A 21953-nucleotide genomic window follows, 5' to 3' on the forward strand; every position below is an offset into this window, starting at 1 on the left:
TGAGTTAATGAAATTGAGGGTGAACGTATAGAGTGAGAAGAAAAGGTCACAATGCAAATATAGTGGCCATATAAGAGTGCAGCCCTAAAACACGAAGGAGAAGAAATTTTTAATAAGAAGGTAGCATGGTTATCAGGCATTGAATGTGCACATGTCAGATGACTTTGGTACTTTTTAAAATATTTTATTGAGGTGAAATTTATATAAAGTTAATCATTTTTAAGTATACAATTACCTGGCATGCAGTACATGTACAATGTGGTGCAACCACTATCTTACTTAGTTGCAAAGATTTTTATCACCCCAAAGAGAACTCTGTACTCATTAAGCAGTTACTCTTCCTTAAGTGCCCTCTTGCCCCAGCATCTGGCAACCACCAACCTGCTTTCTGTCGTTGGATTTACTTATTCAAGATACCATCTGTGACCATTTGTCTGGCTTCTGTCACTTCACATGATGTTTCTGAGGTTCATCTATGCTGTAGCATGTGTCATTGTATTGATATATACCACGTTTTCTTTATTCATTCATAAGTTGGTAGATATTTGGTTTTTTTTCACCCTTTGGCTATTGTGAACAGTGCTGCTACCATATTTCTCCGAGTAAAAGACCTAGCTGGACAGTCAGCTCTAATGCGTCTTTTGGAGCAAAAATTAATATAAGACCCGGTATTATATCATACTATACTATAGTATAGTATAGTATAATACGTTATACTATACTATACTATTATACCAATATAGTATAGTATAATATAATGTAATTAATATATTATAATAAAATAAGACCAGGTCTCATATTATTTTTTACTCCAAAAGACACATTAGAGCTGATTGTCCGGTTAGGTCTTATTTTTGGGAAACACGGTATGAACATTCATGTACAAATATTTGTTCGAGTACTTGTTTTCAATTCTTTTGGGTCCCTAGGAGTGGAATGGTGGGTCACATGGTAATTCCTTATTTAACTTGAGGAACTGTCAGAGTTTTCTACCGTGGATGCACAATTTCACATTTCCATCAGCAGAGTACAAGGGTTAAAATTTGTCCACATCCTTGCCAACTTGTTATATTTGAGTGTATGTGTGTGTGTGTGTGTGTGTTTTAATTCTAGTCATCCTATCCCTTTTGATAGGGATTGCGTTTTGATCTGTAGATCACTTTGATAATATGTCTTCTTAACAGTATTAAGTCTTCCAGTCCGTGAACACTAAAGCCCATTTATTTAGGTAATTCTTTAATTTGTCTCAATACTGTTTCATAGTTTTCAGTTTACAAGTCATGTACCTCCTTGGTTAAGTTTATTCCTAGGTATTTTATTCTTTTGGATGCTGTTGTAAACAGAATTGTTTTTTTAATTTCATTTCTGGAATGTTTGTTGCTGGTGTATAGAACTGATTTTTGTGTGATGATCTTTTATTCTGCAACTTTGCTTAATTTTTTTATTAGCTCTGTTTTGTCTGTGTTCTTTGGGATTTTCTGTATATATAAGGTCATGTCCTCTATGAATAGGCATAGGTTTACTTTTTTCCTTTCAGATTTGGAGGGCTTTTGTAAAGTTACTCTTCTTGCCTAATTGCTTTGGTTTGAACTAGCTGTGGTGAAAGCAGGCATTCTTAGCTTATTCCTTATGTTAGAGGATAGCTTTCATTCTTTCACCATTATGATATTAGCTGTGTTTTTCATAAATGCTTTTTAGTATGTTGAGGAAGTTAAGTTTCCTTCTGTATTACTTTCCTGGTGCTGCCATAACGAAGTGCCACAAATTGGGTAGCTTAAAACAACAAATTTATTTGCTCAGTCTGGAGGATGGAAGTCTGAAATCAAGATACAGCTGGTCACATTTCTTCTGAGGCTCTGAGTAGAGTCTTTACTTGCCTCTTCCTAGCTTCTGATGGAGAGGATATCAATCCTTGCTCTTCCTTGGATTACAGCTGTGTTACTGCAATCTTTGCTTTTGGGGCTCTCCCTGTGTGTCTGTCTTATAAGGATATACCAGTCATTAGGTTAAGGAGTCACCCTACTCCAGTATGACCTCATCTTACTTTAACTAATTATATCTGTAATGATCCTATTTCCAAATAAAGTCACCTTGTAGTTTGTTGAGTATATTTTATCATGAAAGGGTATTGGATTTTATTAAATGATTTTTCTGTCAACTGACATGGTTTTTTATTTCTAAACCCATTTTTATATTCATTCCCTTGCATTCCTTCTCAACCCCCACCATGTTATTCAATTGGCAAAACTTCAACTTTGGTTAAACTAATTTTCTGCTTTCTCTGTGGTTGGACCCGAAAGTGGACCATGGTTGTAGAAAAACAGAAACTGTACATTTCACTTTAAACATATGACCACAAATCTGAAGTAATCATCCCATAATTCCCCAATTTGTTCTCTCGCTTTCATAAAGGATTATTTATTTCAAATAAACATTTTTTATTTTCTTAAATTTTGAAAAGTTTTGAACTTCAGAAATGTTGCGAGAATAGTATGATTAAGCGTCCATATACCTTTTTCCTAGATTCATCAGTTACTTTTTTGCCACATTTCTTCTCCAACTTTTTTTTTTGCCCAGCTGTTTGAGAGTTATAGACAACATGGCACTAAATCTTTTAGCATATATCTCCCAAGAACAAGGACATTTTCCCCACATAACCACAATATAAATACCACCTTCAGGAAATTTAACTTTGATAAAATCATATTATCTAAAATTCTCTCTATATTCAAATTCTTTTTTTTAACCTGGTAATGTACTCTTATAGCTAGTGCTTTTGTTCTTTCAGTTGAGGTTCCAGCGAAGGATTGTAACTTACATTTCTTGTTATGTCTCTTTAGTTTTCTTTAATTTAGAATTATTGCCTAGCCTTTTGTGTGTCTTTTCATGACATCTTTTGAAGATTATAAGCCTTTTTTTTTTCCCAGAATGTTCTGAATGTTCCTAAATTCTAATTGTCTAATTCCTAGTCAGATTCCAGTTAAACATTTTTGGCTGGAATTCTACATAGAGCTGATATATCCTTCTTAATGCATCACAGGATGCATTAGGAGACAAATGTCATTTTCTAAAGGACTTCTTAATGTTGCTTTTGAAATTCTGGGCTTTTAATAACCTTAGCAGTGTCAGATAAGTGCTAAAAATTGGTATCATTGACATCTGAATTTAATGATTAAAGTGTGACCTATTCTTGATCTAGCAAAGAGGAATTATAAATTAGCCCTTAAAGCTGTTCTTTAGATACTTTTAGTATGCCTGTGTCTAGCAGAAATTCCTTGAGGTTTTCTGGTATATTAATATTACCTTTTGTGGTTTCTAACTTTGAAGTATGTTTTTATCTGTTAGCAAGAACATTGCTGTTTTGACATTGCCAGTCGTTGGGTCTTTGCTAACGCTTTAAAAAAATACATTTTTACACCACAGCCTTTGGACCATAATCTGCATGACAATAGGGACCCCTAGCTCCTAAAACAGTGTCTGTAATTAAGTCCTTATTGTCCTTATTTAATAAATGTTTGAAAAAGAAACCTCAATGTCTTTGAAAGAACCCTGAAGATCCTTGTGAAATTAGTTATACATTAATAATATTTAAGTCTTTATTTTGCAAACTAGAAATTAAGCATTTATTTTTTCCCAACAAATACAAAGAATATATGATCGGGGCGGCTGGTTAGCTCAGTTGATTAGAGTGTGAGCTCTGAACAACAGGGTTGCTGGTTCGAATCCCACATGGGCCAGTGAGCTGTGCCCTCCACAACTAAACTGAAGGACTTGGAGCTGATGGGTCTGGAGAGACACACTGTCCCCCAATATTCCTCAATAAAGTTTAAAAAAAAAAAAAAAAAAAAAAAAAAAAAAAAAAAAAAGAATATATGATCATTGCAAACGATGAGAGAATGGAGGCATTTGTACTACAGTAAGACTTTTCAAAATTGATCTTTATATATCAGCTTAGTAATTTGCATTATGCCGAGTCACTAAGTCATAATGTCATAAAAATACGGGTTTTGCATTTTGATATAAACACAATGTGCAAGATTATCTCTGGTTATAATAAGGAAAGAAAGGCAGTTCTTAGTTGAAAGCTATCTTAAATGCTTGGTTTTTTAAGTTAAATTGAAACATGATATTGTTGACAACCAGATGTGGAATATAAGAAAATGAATGTTGTGCAAGTCTGAAGAAACACTTTAGCCCATACTCTTTTTATTTCTCAGGTGAAATAATTACTTTGAAAATAGAATCAGCTTTTACTATATGTTTAGTATTTGTATAGTAAACTTGCAATATGCTGTAAAATAAGGGTGTTGTTTATTCATTTAATTTTTATATCTCTGTGGAGTGTGTATGCGGTTACTATCTCCCATTTTACAGAGGAAGAAACCAAGGCCGAGAGAAATTAACTTGTCTGAGGTCACACAATTATGCTCTAGCCAGACTCCACTTAACATACTGCTTACAGGTGATTTTTGATAACCAGGGTTATTTTTTTCTTAAGGAGAGGAACTATTACATTATAGCAGGGAAAAAAATACAGATATGTACATTAAGGAATACAACTGAAAATCACCTGAGATTTCATGATCAAGAGATAAGTTTTCTTTCTCTTTATATTTATACTATGTATAATACACATTTTAATCAAACAGCTTTTTCAAAGGGGAAAACTAAAACATAATTTTGATAAGCTCTCCTTATCCGTGGGAAGAGGTCTATAACGACCTCTATCAACCCTTTGGGTTCTCCTGTTAGTCCCCACTCGACTGTGCCTGGCTTGAGTTGTCCCTCGCCCCCGTGGGGAATCTTACTCGTCATTTGCTAACCAGCCATCCTCCGGGGCCAAATGGAGACATAAGGTGTAAGCACAAAGGTGAAATAAAGTCCCTGAAAGGATTAGTCTCACAGATTCTCCTTTCTTTGGGGGTAGATAGGAGGGGACAGACAGGCTACTGCGTGACAACATGTAGTGGTATCTCATTGTCTTAATTTGCAGTTCCTTAATAACATACGATGTGTGGAGCGTCTTTTCATGTTTATTTGCCATCTGTATATCTTCCTTGATGAGGTGTCTTTTAAGGTCTTTTGCCCATTTTGTAGTAGAGTTGTTCTCTTATTACTGAGTTTTAAGAGTTCATTGTATATTTTGGCTAACAGCCCTTTATCAGACGTGTCTTTTGTAAATATTTTCTCCCCATCTATGACTTATCTTCTAATTATCTTGACATTGTCTTTCACAGAGGAAAAGTTTTTCATTTTAATGAAATCCAGCTTACCAATTTTTTTTTTTTAATTAACTGTCATTGGTGGTGTATCTAAAAAGGCATCACCATACCCAAGGTCATCTAGGTTTTCTATGTTATCTTCTATGAATTTTATAGTTCTGCATTTTACGTTTAAGTCCATGATCCATTTTGAGTTCTTTTTTGTCAAGGTTGTAAGGTTATTTTCCCCTTTTTTTTGACATGTCCAGTATTCCTAGCACCATTTGTTGAAAAGGTTTATCTTTGTTCTGTTATATTTACAGTATTTCTTCCTTTTTCAAAGATCAATTGACTATTAATGGGTGTCTGTTTCTGGGTTCTCTGTTCTGTTCCATTGATCTGTTTTCCTATGCTTTCCTCAACACCACCCTGTCTTGATTACTGTAGCTTTACAGTCAGTCTTAATGTCAGGTAGTGTCAGCCTCCAATTTTGTTCTTCTCTTTGAATACCGTATTAACTTTAGGTCTTGATCTCTCTGTGTAAACTTTAGAATCTGTTGACATTTTATAAAATGACTTGCTGGGAATTTTATTGAGAGTGCATTGAATTTATAGATCAAGTAGGGAAGACCTGACATCTTGACAATATTGTGTGTTCCTACCCATGAACATGGCATATCTCCATTTATTTAGTTCTTTGATTTCATTCATCAGAGTTTTATAGTTTTCCTCATATAGATCTTGTACATATTTGTTAGGTTTCTACTTAAGTATTTCATTTTGGGGACTATTAATGTAAATGGTACTATGTTTTTAATTTTAAATTCCAGATGTTCATTGGTATATAAAGAAAGCAATTTTGTATCCTTGTATCTTGCAACCGTGCTATATAATTACTTACTAGTAATAATAGGAGGGTTTTTTTGCCTATTGGTATTTTATATAGATAATCATGTCATCTGTGGAAAATGATAGTTTTATGTTTTCCTTCCCCATCTGTATATCTTTGATTTTCTTTTCTTGTTTTGTTGTTCAGGAAGGACTTGTACCTGATCTTCCTGGGAAAGCATCTAATTTCTCACTATTAAATAAGATGTTAACTTTAGGTTTTTTGTAGTCTTCATCAAATTAAGGAAGTTCCCCTCTACTCCTAGTTCGCTGAGATTTTATCATGAATGAATGTTGAATTTTGTCAGATGCTTTTTCTGCATCTGTTGATATTGTGTGATTATTCTTTTTTTAGTCTTAACAATGTGATGGATTACATTAATTGATTTGTGAATATTAAACTAGCCTTGCATACTTGGGATAAATCTTACTTGGTCATAGTGTGTAATTCTTTTTAAACTTTTTTAATTTAATTTGCTAATACTTTGAGGATTTTTGCAGCTATGTTCATGAGAGATGTTGGTCTATAGTTTTCTTGTAATGTCTTTATCAGGACTTACAGCTTTTTAGTTAGCATGTGAAAAAGCTCTCTTCATTCAGCTTGAGATTCATGAACATATTTATATCAGCCATTGTTTTAAGACTCAGAATAGCTGGCTTGTTGAACTGTATACGATGTCGTATATGTCATATATTTTATATCTTATATCACATATACATATTCTAGTATATGTGCTTCCGAAGCGAGCACAACATAGACATACTCTAATATGTAGCACATATTAGGTGTTTTATTAAGGAACATTAAATCTGGTTTCAAATCAAAACACATAATATATCTCCACATGTGCTTAGATCTTTTGCATCTACTAAGTATACCTTTAATTAATTTCAACAAGTTATAGCCATCTCATTTAGTGTTGATTTCATTTTTACATGTTCTGTTTTATATTTGATTTGGGGTTTAAGCCATCACATTTGTGAGAACGATTCCCATTTCTTTTTCTCACACCCCAATGTTTTCCTATATTCCTCACTGCCTACTGAACACTTCGGTATGGTATCTTGGACTTAAGATGAAAATTCTGTTCATCTTCCCCACAAGCCACATCTCTTGATCTGTGTGTGTGTGTGATAATGCCAGTGTTTTCCTTCCAGTTAACAACAAGCAAAGGTATTTCATGAATCTTACTCCTCTTTTACCCAGAGTTCCCACATACCAATTGACAAGCCTTGCCCCTTTTTAGCAGTATTTTTTGCTTATATCTTGTTTTCCAGTGTCACCAACGTTAAGAACTATTATATCACGTTTCTACTGTTGGTTGCCTCTGATCTAGTTGTCTTCCTACTCCTAGATATTTCTCCTACTTAAAAATATTGAGTGCTTTAAAAAAATAAATCTAAATTTCATAGCCTAGGAATTAAGGCTTTTTAAATGTAAATTATTTTAGTTGTAAGAAACAAAGGCAAAAAATATATACTTCATTGGAATAAAGGGTATCTTATGAAACCAAGAGCGTCTAATCTCAATAGACTAGAACCTGGGTAGTGTTATCATCTCTTTCTGTGTCCTTCTTTCACTCTAGACTTATCTCGTCTATTCAGAGATCCTAGATTTTTTTATAACTCAGTTTTAACCACATGCTGAGCTTAACCAGGTGTCTTTGAATCCCAATTCCAAATTTCCAGGAGAGAGAATCTGATGAGTACAAAATACCATCCTAGCTAGCTATTTCTTCATTTAACATTGTCAAATAAATAATCAGATTGCTTTCTTTTGATAATGGGTTAATGTGGAATACACTTTAGTGTGTTTAAATGCATATTGCATTGTACAGTTTTCTTGAAATACGATTTTGCCTTAATACCACCATTTATCCATATACATCCATAAGTGATCCTTACATTTATATTAAGGAATAACAATGTACTTTTAATTTTGAAGCATCTAGTTTGAATAATCTTATATACTACCAGTGCTTGATATTTTTTCCCCACATGTGCTTTACCTCAACTTTTTGTTCAGGTAAAAATCACATAATACATAACCGTTTTTAAGTGTACAATTCAGTAGCATTTTGTACATTCACAATGTTGTGTAACCATCACCTCTTTTCAGTTCCAACATATTTCATTACTCCAAAAGGGAATCCTGTACCCATTAAGCAGTCACTCGCTCCTCATTCACCCTTCTTACAGTCCCTGGCAACCATAAATCTGTTTTCTATGTCTATAAATTTGCCTATTCTGGTTATTTCATATAACTGAAATCAAAATATGTGACCTTTTATGTCTGGCTCCTCCATTAAGTATAATATTTTTGAGATTAATCCATATTATAGCTTGTATCCACGCTTCATTCCTTTTTATGGTTAATATTCCATTTTGTGGATAATACCACATTTTGTTTAGCCATTCCTCCTTTGATGAATATTTGAGTTATTTACACTTTTTGGCTATGGTGATATTAATAGTGCTTTTATGAACATTCGTGTACAAGTATTTCTTTGAGTAACTGTTATGAATTCTTTAGGATATATGTTTAACTTTTTGAAGAAGAGGCCACATCATTTTACATTTCTACCAGCAATGTATGAGAGTTCCCATTTCTCCACATCCTCACCAACACTTGTTTTCCTTTATTTTTTATTTTTATTGTAGCCATCATTTGTGGGTGTGGAGTGGTTTGGGTTTGCTCTTCCCTAAATACCAATGATGTTGAGCATCTTTTTAAGTGCTTGTTGACCATTCCTGTATCTTTGCAGAAATGTCTCTTGAAATCTTTTGCCAACTTTTACTTTGGGTTGTCTTCTTCTTGTTTGGTTTTGATAATTCTTAAAAATACTCTGGGTATTAGACCCTATCAGATAAATGGTTTGCAAATAATTTTCTCCCATCTTACAGGTTATCTTTTTTGATAATGTCCTTTGATGCACTAACGTTTTAAATTTTGATTAAATCCAATTTTTATTTTGTTCCTCGGGTATTGGTGCCATATATAAGAATCCAAATTTTCAAATCCAAGGTCATGAAAATTTTAACCTTTATTTTTCCTAAGAAAAATAGTGTTAGCTCTTACATTTTGTAAGTAAAGTCCATAGAAATTAGGAATAATCATACTTCATTCCTTTACATTTGGGTTTCTTTTATTTCTTTTTCTTGCCTAGCTAGAAATTATTCTAGCTAGAACTTCAATACAGTGTTTATTTACAAGAGACAAAGGCAAGCCTCTTTGTGATTCTCTCTTCTGTTTTTCTACTTTATATTTGTTTATATTCATTTTAATCTTTATTATTTCCTTCATTCTGCCAGCTTTGAGTTTAGTCTGCTGTTCTTTTTCTATTTCCTTGAGGTTAATCTAACCTTATAGTTGAAATTTTCTTCTTTTTTAAGTAGGCATTTACAGCTGCAGATTTCCTTCTGACCACTGCTTTTGCTGCATCCCATAGGTTTTGGTATGTTGTGTCTTCCTTTTTTCTTCATCTCAAAATATTTTCTAATTTCACTTGAAGTTTCTCCTTTGATCCATTGACTGTTGTAAGAGTGTATTTTCTAATTTCCACATATGACTATTTGTGAATTTTCCTTTTGTTACTTATTTCTAGTTTCATTTTTTTGTGGTCAGAGAACATACTTTGTATCATTTCACAACCTTTACATTTCTTTGTTTTGTGATCTAACATCTAGTCTGTCCTAGAGAATGTTTCATGTGCATTTGGGAGGAATGTATAGTATGTTGTTATTGAGTGGGTGTGTTATCTTTATGTTTATTTGTTTTAGTTGGTTTATAGTATTATTCAGATTTGCTGTTTTCTTGGTGATCTTCTGTTTAGTTCTATTCATTATTGAAAGTGGAGTAATAAAGTTTGCAGACTTTTATAGTTCAATTATTTCTCTCTTCAATTCTGTCAGGTTTTGCGTCACATATTTTGGGGCCCCCCTGTTATCAATGTATAATGTCCTTCAGTGTCTCTTAACAACAATTTTTGTCTTAAAGTCTTATTTTTTCTGAAATTAGGGTAACCACCCAGCTATTTGGTTACTAGTTAAATAGAATGTATTTTCCCATCCTTTTACATTCAACATATTTATGTCTTTGGATCAATAGTGAGTGTCTTCTAGACTTTATATAGTTGGATTGTGTTTTTTTAATCCATTTTATTTGTCTTTTAATAGGAGAGTTTAAACCATTTACTTTTTTTAAAAAAAACTTTTAAGTGTGTTTTTCCAGGACCCATCAGCTCCAAGTCAAGTAGTTGTTTCAGTATAGTTGTGGATGGCACAGCTCATAGTGGCCCATGTTAAGAGCACCGTGCTCTAACCAACTAAGCTAACCGGCCACCTTAAACCATTTACTTTTAAAATAATTACTGAGGAGAACTTAATTCTACCATTTTCCTATTTGTTTTATATCTTAAGTCTTTTATTTGTCAATTCCTGTATTACTGCTTTCTTCTATGATTTTTTTCCCCCCTAATGTATCCTTCTGATTCCTTTCTCGTCTCTTTTTCTGTTTTTAAATTATTTTCTTAGTCATTACCCTGGAGATTACAACGAACATCTTAATTTTGTAGCAATCATTTGAATTAAAAACAACTTTGTTTTGGGGCTGGCCAGTGGCTCAGGCGGTTGGAGCTCTGTGCTCCTAACTCCGAAGGCTGCCGGTTCAATTCCCACATGGGCCAGTGGGCTCGCTCTCAACCACAAGGTTGCCGGTTCAATCCCTCGAGTCCCACAAGAGATGGTGGGCTCCGCCCCCTGCAACTAAGATTGAACACGGCACCTTGAGCTGAGCTGAGCTGAGCTCCCGGATGGCTCAGTTGGTTGGAGCGAGGGCTCTCAACCACAAGGCTGCTGGTTCGATTCCTCGAGTCCCTCCAAGGGATGGTGGGCTGTGCCCCCCGCAACTAGCAATGGCAACTGGACCTGGAACTGAGCTACGCCCTCCACAACTAAGACTGAAAGGACAACAACTTGAAGCTGAACTAAGATTGAAAGGACAACAACTTGGCTTGGAAAAAAGGCCTGGAAGTACACACTGTTCCCCAATAAAGTCCTGTTAAAAAAAAAAAAAAAAACACCTTTGTTTCAGTAGTATATAAAATCTTTGCTCCTTTACAGCTGTGTCTCCTGTCCCTGTCCCCTATGTAATTACCACAAATCACATCTTTATGGATATGTGCCCATTAACATAGATTTATAATTATTGTTTTATGCATTTTTTCAAAATCACGGGAACAAAGGGAGATGGTACAAATCAAAAATACAATACTACTACTGGCTTATATACTTACCTGTGCAGTTGTTTACTTTTTTTCTTTTTGTATGGCTTCATGTTACTGTGTGATGCACTTTCATTTCAGCCTGGAGGACCCCATTAGCGTTTATTGTAAGGCATGTCTACGAGGGATGAACTACCTCAACTTTTGTTTATCATTTTAAGAATGTCTTAACTTTTCCTTCATTTTTGAATGGTAGTTTTTCCAGATACAGAATTCTTGGTTGAGAGTTTGTTTCAGGACTAGATCATCCCACTGCCTTCTAGCCTCCATTTTTTTTTTCCCCTGAAGAGAAATATGCTGTTAATCTTTATTGTGGATTCCTAGGATGTGATGAGTTGCTTCTCTTGTTTTTTCAGTGTAACTCTTATCCTGCTCGCAGTTTGTTGAACTTGGGTGTGCACATTTGTGGGTTTATTTTTAATGATTGGAAGTTTTCAGCCATTATTTCTTCAGATATTCTTCTTTCTCCTTTTTTTGTCTGGGAAAACCTTTATGCATATGTTGGTAACGTTTGATGGTGTTCCAGAAGTCTCTTAGATTCTGTTCATTTTTCTTCATTATTTTCTTTTTCTCCCAGACTGAAAAATCTCAACCAATCTTCACTGATTGTTTTTTCCTGCCTGTTAAAATCTGCTGTTAAACTTCTCTAGTGAATTTTTCATTTTAGTTATACTTTTCAGCTCCAGAATTTCTCTTTAGTTTTTTAATAATTTCTCTGTATGTATTGATATCCACTATTTAAGTCATCGTTCTCCTGGTTTCCTTTAGTTTTTTGTTCGTGGTTTTCTTTAATTTCTTGTGCATTTTTAAAATAGTTGATTTAGAGTCTTTGTCTAGTAAGTGCAATACCTGGGTTTTCTTATGGACAATTTCTGTTAATTTTTTTCTTGAATATATCAGCCTGTTTTGTTTCTATTTCCATGTTTCTTTTTTTTGTTGTTGAAAACAAAGGTTTTGCATATTATAATATGATGTCTGAAATGTCATCTATAATACGACATCTACAATGTGAATCTGAAAATCACATTCTCCCCATTAATAGGGTTTGTTGTTGCTGTTTATTGACTATGTTTGCTTGTTCTGTGAGTTTTCTAAACTGTTTTTGTAAAGTCTATATTCTTACATTAGTGGCCACTGAGGGTCCGTATTCTGTAGCTTAGTTGTTAGCTAGTGTTTTCACAGTTCCCTTAAATGCCTGGAACCACTGGAAAAAAATTATTTCCAGGTCTTTGCAGATTGGTTCTATATTGAGGCACTAACCACAATTCTTTAAGAATAAGATCTGTATTGCTCCCTCTGGCACTTGCAACCTGCACCCAGAGTTCAGGCTGCTGTCCTCATGATCATTGCCATTCTGGGGTGAGGGGTTGGTAGGTGGGCAATTTAAAGTGTCTTTCTTCACCAAGCCTTCTGGTGGTTGTGATTTCCTGCCCCCACCCCCTACTATACCTCCAACCCCCAGATTCCAGAGTCCTGCAAAAGCTGGTTCTGACACTTTTGGGCAGCTCATCATTAGTTGCTTTTGTGGGGGAACCAAGTCGTGAAATTCCCATCTTGATTTCTTTTGTTGATGCCATTTTCCACAGACATACTTACCTAATTTATGGATTATCTACGCACCTTACTTTTTACCCTTTGTAATTTATTTTATGATTTGTAGTTAATTTGACCTAAAGGTATACAGAAACAAGCAATAAAACCCTCGTGTTGTATATATTAGCAACTCAAATTAGCAACACCATTTTAGAACTTTAGATGTCAAGAATTCTGTGTGTTACAATGGTTCGTTACCTAATAAAAAAAAAGATGGTACTTGATTGAAGGTATTTTAAATTTGTAAATTTTTATATTTTATTTTGGAATATTGGGATGGATTTCTAAGGCCTTTATTGCTTGTAAGCCCTGAATAGATACTTTGGGATTTATGTGATTTAAATCTAAGTAAAACATGGATAATTCACATCTGGATAATTGAGTTAGTGTTTTTGTTTATTTTTTCACATCATTCAGTTATTAGTGAATGGAAGGCAAGGTTTTTAAGATGGATGATTAAATACCTTAGACTTTTCACTTAGCAAATAATACTGAAGGCTATCACTGTGTCAGGGTTTCTCTCAAGCTCAGCACTATTGACATTTTGGGCCATTTAATTTTTTATTAGAGGAGCAGTCCAGGATCTAATCTACGTGCATTGCATTTGGTGATTATGTCTTTTTCAACACCTTTAATTCGGAGGAGTTCCTCAGCCTCTTGTCTTTCTTGACTTTGAGACTGTCATCAGACTTTCAAACACTAGTTTTAGTCTCCATTGATGATTTTTCCCCCCTCTTTCATTTCTCCTGTGTTTTATTGGTTGGCTTTTTACTGTCCAAATAAACTCTTCTTTCTCCCTCAATTTGAGTTTGTCTGATGTGTCCTCACTATTAGATTGGAATTAGGCATTTTTGTTAGAAATGCTACTAATGTGGTTATATCCTTGTAAGTGTGTCATACCTGTTGAAATAGAATGTCACTTTGTCCCAGTGTAGGTGATATTAATTTTGGTCATTTGGTTGTGTCTGTCAAACTTCTTCCTTGAAGTTAAAATTTTGGATTTAATAACTCATAATTTATTTATATTGTATGGACACATTTACTTTTACTGTATTTAATGAGTTACAATCCATTCATGTGTTTTAAGATAAGTCCCCATAACTCTTTAAAGCACCTCCTTTATACACAAGATGTACCAGGCTTAGCTTACACTTTTCCTGATCCAGCCTTGGAATCAGTCTTTTTCTCCAAAGAGCTCTGTCTTATTTTCATAGAGAATGATCTTTAGAAACCATTATTGGGGCTACATCTGGACCCTCTCAGACAAAGCTAGGAAATAAATGTATTTACATTTGCATATGTGTACTTATTTCTACAACTAGCTATAATTTAAAAACATGAATTTAAGCTGATAACCTCCAATTTCAGTCCCACACCACAGAAGTACATTTTAGTTCTAGTCCCACTTTTGTTATTAGTAACTCTCTTCTAGCAATGAGAATTCTTGCTCCCTTTATCCTCAACATATTTACTCATTTGTTCAAGCCCAGAATACATAAAAAGTATGTATACCACTCTACTAACTATAGAGTTCCTTATTTGCTCACAGGTTTTTTATTTATTTTTTATTTCTGAGGTCTAATTACATAGAGTGAAATGCACCAAACTTAAGAGTACAATTAGATGAGTTATAACAAATGCATACCCCTGCCAATATATAGAACATTTTCATCACCCTTTATGTCTCTCCCCAATTAATATTCCAACCACCAGAGATAACCTCTATTTTGATTTTCACCCCGCTATAAATAGTATTGCTTGATTTGGAACATCATATAAAGGGAATCATATTAAATTCTTTTGAGTCTGGATTTTTTCATTTATGAGAGATTAATTCATGTTGGCTATATCAATAAAACTTCATAACTTTTAAAAATATAACTTTGGCCCATGAAACTTTTGTCAGTGAATTTTTGCTCCCTTTATGTCTATAGATTTCTGAGTTTTGACTTTTTCCTCCCAGTATGAGATACATTTTGTTCCTCTTTCATATCTTTATACAATCTTTGTAAAAGAATAAAATAATTGTAACCAGGTGAAAAATTAGAAGGAATTAATACGTTGTCCCATACAGAGGCCTTGACATTGGTCCAGGAATAAGTTTGACAGAATCCTTGTCCATTGATTCTTTTTTGCCGGTGATCAGAAGAGTACAATGCCTTATCAAATTGAGTCTTTCAGAAGTGCTTCAGAAGTGCTCCATTGAACAGAGATAGGTATAGAATTTTGGCCAATGATATAAATGTTAGATCTTTATTTCAAGTGTGTTTATAATTGCTCATTGAAGTATTTTATGATAGCTGCTTTAAAATCCTTGTCAGATAATTATTTGATTTAAAATTGTCAGATAATTCCACAACTGACATCTTTGTGTTTGTGACTGTTTTCATTCAAATTGCAATTTTCTTAGTTCTTGGTTTAATGAATGATTTTAGTTTTATTATTGTATTCTGGATATTTTGGATATTATGCTATGAGTATTTGAATCTTAATTAAATCTTGTATTTTAGTAAGCTTCCTCTGACACTGCATCATCGGGGGAGAAAGGCTGCCCCATCACTGACTGCCTCATTCTCAACTTGGTCTCCACTGGCTTCTGCTGACACTACCACAATGGGGAGGAGAGGGTTTCTCTTACCTTGGGGGAGGGGGGGGAGTTCAAACTGTCCACTCAGCCCCTGCTGACACTCCAGGGATGTGAACGAGCACCTTAGTTACTACTGGGCAAAAGTAGAATTCTAGTCTCCCCACTTGGTCAGCACTAATGCATGTGAGAATTAGTGGGTTCCATGGTGTTTGGCTGTAGTAGGGCAGTTTTAGTAAAAATGTTTGTTTTGTTTGCTAGGCTGTACCTTTCTTAATTTCATTATAGAGAGCAGGCTTTTCTTGTTTTTACTGGATTTCTGTGTGTTGTTTTGTTTTTATTTTTTACCTATGCTCATTGGTATTTCTGGGTTGTAGGCTTCTCTGTTGCCCAGTCCAGGATATATTCATATAACAGGCAAAAAGGAAATCCAGGGAACTGTGTCATGTTGTTCTAGGGAACTGTGTCATGTTGTTCTTCAAGCTCCAGGATCACTAGCTAATACACCTTCTCTCCTTTCAGTCTTTTGCTGTTTATTTTTTACATGTTGTATTCAGGAATTTAGCTGTGTTTAGTGCAAGAAACGTGTCTCCTCATTTTGCTTGGAACTGGATATCCTAAACGGTGTTAAATAAAAAAAAGTTCATTAAGAGCTTATTTAAAATGAAGTACCCAAAAATATTTAATTCTTTAAAATATTCTGCCACCATATTTTTGTAAGTCACTAAGATGTACATAAAGTTAAGTATATTTGTTGTAGATACATAGGCATGTATATAAACATGCATTTCTTTCTTCTTCTAGGATTATGTACTGAAGGACTCTACCGAGTTAGTGGGAACAAAACTGATCAAGACAATATTCAAAAGCAGTTTGATCAAGGTAAGATAATTATATAAGATAAAATCCTTGTTTTGCTTTTTTCCTTATTGAAATTTTATGGTGGGAAGAATGATTTCGTATGAAAACCTTCTAAGGATATGGATGTTGAGAGGAGAGAGTTTTGAAGTGGGATTAGAAATACTTAATAGATACCACCATCAAGAAACAGTAGAGCTATGAATCTATTACCAGAATTGGAAGAGCAATAAATTAACTTATACAGCAGCATCTTTGTATATCTCAGATAATACTTATTTAAAAATGCAATTAAAACTTTATCCCCATGATATTGGGCCAACTAATTAACCATTAGGAGGGAAAACAAAGCTGAATTCCCTACTCATATTAAAGTAAATTCCATATGAGATCAAAGGTAAAACATGAAAATTATAAGTACTAGGGAGAAAAGGGGGGATTATTTTTTATAGTCTTGGAGTAGGGAAAGGCCTAAACTTGATATGAAACCTGGAAAGTATAAACAAAATGATAAACTGGACTACCTAAAACTGTAAAAATTCTATATGAGGCAGTGGATAAAACAAAATCAGGAGATAAACTATAAATCTGGGGAAGGTGTGGAATATCTATGCTAGATTAAGGAATTCACATCAGAAGAAAGCAACCAGCACATACATGAAAATAAGCTCTGCCTCCATCAGTTATAAAGAAATAAAAATTAAAACAAAAAGATTGTAATTGTTATTATCAGAGTGAAAAAGATTGTTGGTAGGGTGGAGGCAAGCCAGTATGTTGTATACTGTTGGTTGGGTGCTTTTTGAGAGATAGTTTATGAATATCTGTTACAATCCAGGTAGCTTTGCTAGAGAAATCAGCTTGTAAAGTCTTTGTGTAGGCATACCAATACCGTGTTTCCCTGAAAATAAGACCTAGCCGGACAATCAGCTCAAATGCATCTTTTGGAGCAAAAATTAATATGACTCGGTTTTATTATATTATATGAGACCAGGTCTTATAGTAAAATAAGACCAGGTCTTTATATTAATTTGCTCCAAAAGACGCATTAGAGCTGATTGTCCAGTTAGGTCTTATTTTCGGAGAAACATGGTATGTAACTTACAAGGACATTCATTACAGTCTTTTTTTGTAGGTTTTTTTTTTTTTTTTTAGAGGAAGGAGGACTACCCCTGTGTTTATAGGAAGAATACTAGATAGCCATGTAAAGTAATTTAGTATGTGTCTTGAAATGGTAAAATGTCAGTTGTTCAGTGGTGTGTGTTTACCTTGCTTTGAAAGAGAATTGTTTAATGTATTATTTCATTTGAAAAATATTTTGTTAGAAAAACTATTTAAATTTTATAATATCAAATTGGTAGTTTCATTTCCAGTAATGAAGTAAGTAGTAGTTAATACCAGAGCCTTTGTAATTAGTCTTCCTGGTTTGGTTTTCTGGTTCTGGTACTTAATTGTGCCAGAGGGAAGTTAATCTTTCTAAATCTCAACTCTCTCAAATCTAGAATGGGAATAATAAGAGTAACTATGAAGAATAATAAAATAAGAAAATTTTCTGTGCCAGACACCATATTCAATGTTTGTTGGGTAACTATTACAAGGAATACAGCCTTACGGAAATAAGTTTTAGTACATAAAAGTGTTTATCATAGCATCTTTATGTTTTTAAATGAAATAAATCTAAATGTTCGGTATTGGAATATTATATAAATTGTTAAATCTAGGGAATATTTTGTAGCCATTAAAAATATTTATGTAGGACAAAATGTTTAATAATTGGTGATTCTTCATTAGAGATATATGTGAGTTCTTAGTTCTATTGTTGCAATTTTCTATAAGTCTGAAATTACAATTAAATGTTACCAAGCCCTCAAAAAAGTTTTGAAAATTGTGAAACTTTGATAACCTATGCAATGCCTTAATAATGAAATTCATCATAAAATGTATATATATATTTTGTGTGTGTGTGTGTTTTAATAATCAGAAAAGGGCTGAAAGGAAACATACTGAAGTATAAACAGTGATTGTCTCTGGGTGATGGGGGTAATATGTTTTCTTTTTGTGGTCTATATTTTTACATTTTCTGTGATAATTATTCATTATAATAAGGAAAAATGATTTTTAATAGAAAGTTAACCTTATGATACACTTTTAGTTATGTCCCATTGTTTAAGTCAGAACTTTACTGAGTATTTAAATTTAAACTTTTATATTAAAAATTTTAAATATAACTTCAAAGGTATAAACTTGAATTTGTATGCATAATTCCTATCTTTTGTCTTCCTGTTTACTTACGGGCTCATTTTTTTAAAAAAAATTACGGTCTCTTTTAAATAGCTTATGTAAAGAAAATATTTTAAAGAAGGTATTAGTAACAGCTAATGTTCTTTGATATACCAATATGCCTAACAACATTTTATATTGTAACAAAAAATGCTTCTTGCTTGGTTCTCTCTTCCCTTATCTATATAGTTTATATTAAAATAATGGAGGAGAGATGAATCAGACTGTAAAGAAAGGTGGCCGATGAGAAGACCTAAATATCTTTGGGTCTACAAGTACTTGTTTACCGTATGTCTCCTATAATAAAAATTTCATTATATAAGTTATAAATATTTTAATTTTTGTCTTGTAGATCATAGTATCAGTCTAGTATCAATGGAAGTAACAGTGAATGCTGTAGCTGGAGCTCTTAAAGCTTTCTTTGCAGATCTGCCAGATCCTTTAATTCCATATTCTCTTCATCCAGAGCTTTTGGAAGCAGCAAGTAAGTATAAGCCTCCTTTTTCTGAGAGATGATAGATTTTGTATATTGATTGCTATGTGTTCAAATCAGCCATGCACTGTAATGTGTAGCTAATAAAAATTCAACTTATTAAAACTGTTTCTTCATGGTATTTTTCTCTGAATAAAATCGAATTGTCTTTGGCCTTGTGTCTAAAGTCACTTTTTGAAAAAAGTGAAGCAGAAAAATGGGTATTTCGTATTTATTCCTACTTGGGCATCATTCAACCAGATGTTGCTATCAAACAAATATTCATTTGTTATCTGGAAAATGATGCAGAAGATTTGTTTTGAATATCAGGTAACTTACCGTAGTGCTTAATCCACATTGTTTTCTCAATGACTAAAATGAATGTAGTTTCTAAGTATTTCTTTTTTACTGTTTCCTTTTGGTTACAAGTCTTCTGTTTAAGACTACTTTCTTATTTTATGTTAAATTTTGTTAAATTTCTTACGTTAGAATTCTTGTTTAATTTTCTTTTCATTAAAAATTGTGTTAAGGGAACAGCCGGTTAGCTCAGTTGGTTAGAGAGCAGTGCGCTTAACAACAAGGTGGCCGGTTCGATCCCCACATGGGCCACTGTGAGCTGTGCCCTCCACAACTAGATTGGAATGGAACAACTACTTGACTTGGAGCTGATGGGTCCTGGAAAAACAGACTTACAATAAATAAAAGTTAAAAACAAAAAATCACGTTAAAAAACACAGTATGTTGTCACAAGGTATAGTTGCCTTATACATACACTCTTTCCTATGTAAACTAGGAAATTGGTTCAATTGATAGCTTAGATTTTCTTACCTTTTGACCGTAAACAATAGCCTCAGAATTTTTCAGCTTAGGAAATTTTTGAGGACTGATTTAGAAGGAGATGTGTTAGTACTTGGTTATACTACCATGAGTTGGTATGTAGATTGGCCTCCTCCAGAGGAACCCATTATTACCTACTTTTTGAAAGAAAGAAAGAAAGGAGGAAGAGCAGTAAAGCACTCTTTTACCTCCTATTTACTACAGAACCACATTGCAGTTTTCCTGTTTCATAATTTGCTTAAATTTGGAGAGTAACTGAGTTAAATTCTTGTACTACTTGTGAAGAAAGATTTTCAATAAACAAAGTAGATTATAAATAAGTATAGGGTGATACTTTTAAATCGGGCATTGACAAACTTTGGCCTACAGGCCAAATTCAGCCTGCTGCCAGTTTTTGGTAGGTGTTTGCAAGCTAAGAATCATTTTTACTTTTTTAGATAGTTGACAAAATTAAAAAGAAATCTCATGACATGTTAAAATTATATGCAATTCAGATTTTAAAAGTTTTATTGCAACACAACAGCATTCATTTGTTACTTACTGCCTGTGGCTGCTTTTGTGCTACAATTGCAGGGTTAAAACCTAAAATATTTACTCTTTGTAGCATGAATATTAAGAGCCTAACAGCTTTATAAGTAATTAGTTAATTCTAAATCAGTGTCTACTTACATAAATTTCTTGAGTAAATTGCTAATACAGCATTTCCCATTTTACCATCTTTGAGTCACTTGTTCTTCAATGATTAGTTTTACTTGCAAAATGGTTCAAACACATTCTTGATTATTTCTTTACAATAAGCATAGTAGGAAGCTTTATGAGATATTTTTAAATGTATGAGTTTCACACAGATTCCTTACTACTTTAATTTTACAGAAATCCCAGATAAAACAGAACGTCTTCATGCACTGAAAGAAATTGTTAAGAAGTTTCATCCTGTAAACTATGACGTATTCAGATATGTAATAACACATCTAAACAGGTATTTTAATTTTTTTATTTTTGCAAGTAAAATACACTACAAATTTCAAACGTAACTAAATTGGTAAGTATAAGAATTTAAAAAAGGATACAAACTTATTTGAACATACAGTTCAATTTTGGTTCTTTAAGTTTTTCAGGATTTTTAAAACAGATTTTTCATTAACTTGTTTAAAGAAAGGTATATGACTCTTAATACATGTAATGATTATATAAATAATAAGTATGGTGAATACTTTTTTTCATTATCACTGTTACTCTTTAACAGTTCTCTTTTATAGAATCTTAGAATTTTAAGTATGAAATGACACTTAGATAATTAACCAAATCAACCTATTTGAAGTTGGAAAAATTGAGGTTTAAAGAAAGAAATTATATGCCTAATGTCATATAATTAATAAATGACACATCTTATGACTAGAATCCAAGTCTTTTTCTATTTTTCCATTTGCTTTTTCTATCACACTGTGTTGCTCTGGTGTATCTTGCTAGTTTTATTTGGATATTTGACACAATAAAATTTTATCAGAAACTTCGATTCATATTATTGTCCACCCTGGCTGTTACCTAAAATGCAGGACATTAATCCTGTATCACTAGCCCTAACTATGTTAAGCTTCAAGTTTGTTCTTTTGTCTAAAAAGATGCTCCTCCCAATGCCATAAATTAAGTGAAAGGCAGCATTGTATAATAGCTTAACTCTCTTACTTAAATCTCAGACCAGGGAACCAAACAGGCTTGGTTTTGAAACACTTTTAATTCTGCGACTTGATTTTTCTCCACTGTAAAAATGAGAAGAATAAGATTCACAAAGTTGTTCTTGGGACTGAATAGAATTATTAATATTTGTACTAATTATGTCAAAAGTCTACTCTTCATAATATTTTCTACTGGCATTTTTATGAACTGAAGTTAGTTTTTTTAATTAATATTGTCAGCGCCCAAACCAAGTACATCTCTTCTGTACTACTTAGAATAGTAAC

At 33.3% G+C, this 21953-nt stretch overlaps 1 protein-coding gene across 4 annotated transcripts in view; it reads left to right on the forward strand.

Moving 5' to 3' along the window:
* The window catches only part of ARHGAP5 (Rho GTPase activating protein 5), a 77383-nt gene that overhangs the window by 49271 nt on the left and 6159 nt on the right, over window positions 1-21953 (forward strand). For all 4 annotated transcript variants that reach the window (XM_033107543.1, XM_033107542.1, XM_033107544.1 and 1 more), the window contains exons 4-6: window positions 16353-16430; window positions 19036-19167; window positions 20866-20971. In XM_033107543.1, coding sequence (XP_032963434.1) covers window positions 16353-16430; window positions 19036-19167; window positions 20866-20971 — 316 coding nt within the window. The remainder of the gene's footprint in view (window positions 1-16352; window positions 16431-19035; window positions 19168-20865; window positions 20972-21953) is intronic.

The sequence above is a fragment of the Rhinolophus ferrumequinum genome, chromosome 6 (assembly GCF_004115265.2).
Source record: "Rhinolophus ferrumequinum isolate MPI-CBG mRhiFer1 chromosome 6, mRhiFer1_v1.p, whole genome shotgun sequence".
Classification (NCBI taxonomy): domain Eukaryota; kingdom Metazoa; phylum Chordata; class Mammalia; order Chiroptera; family Rhinolophidae; genus Rhinolophus; species Rhinolophus ferrumequinum.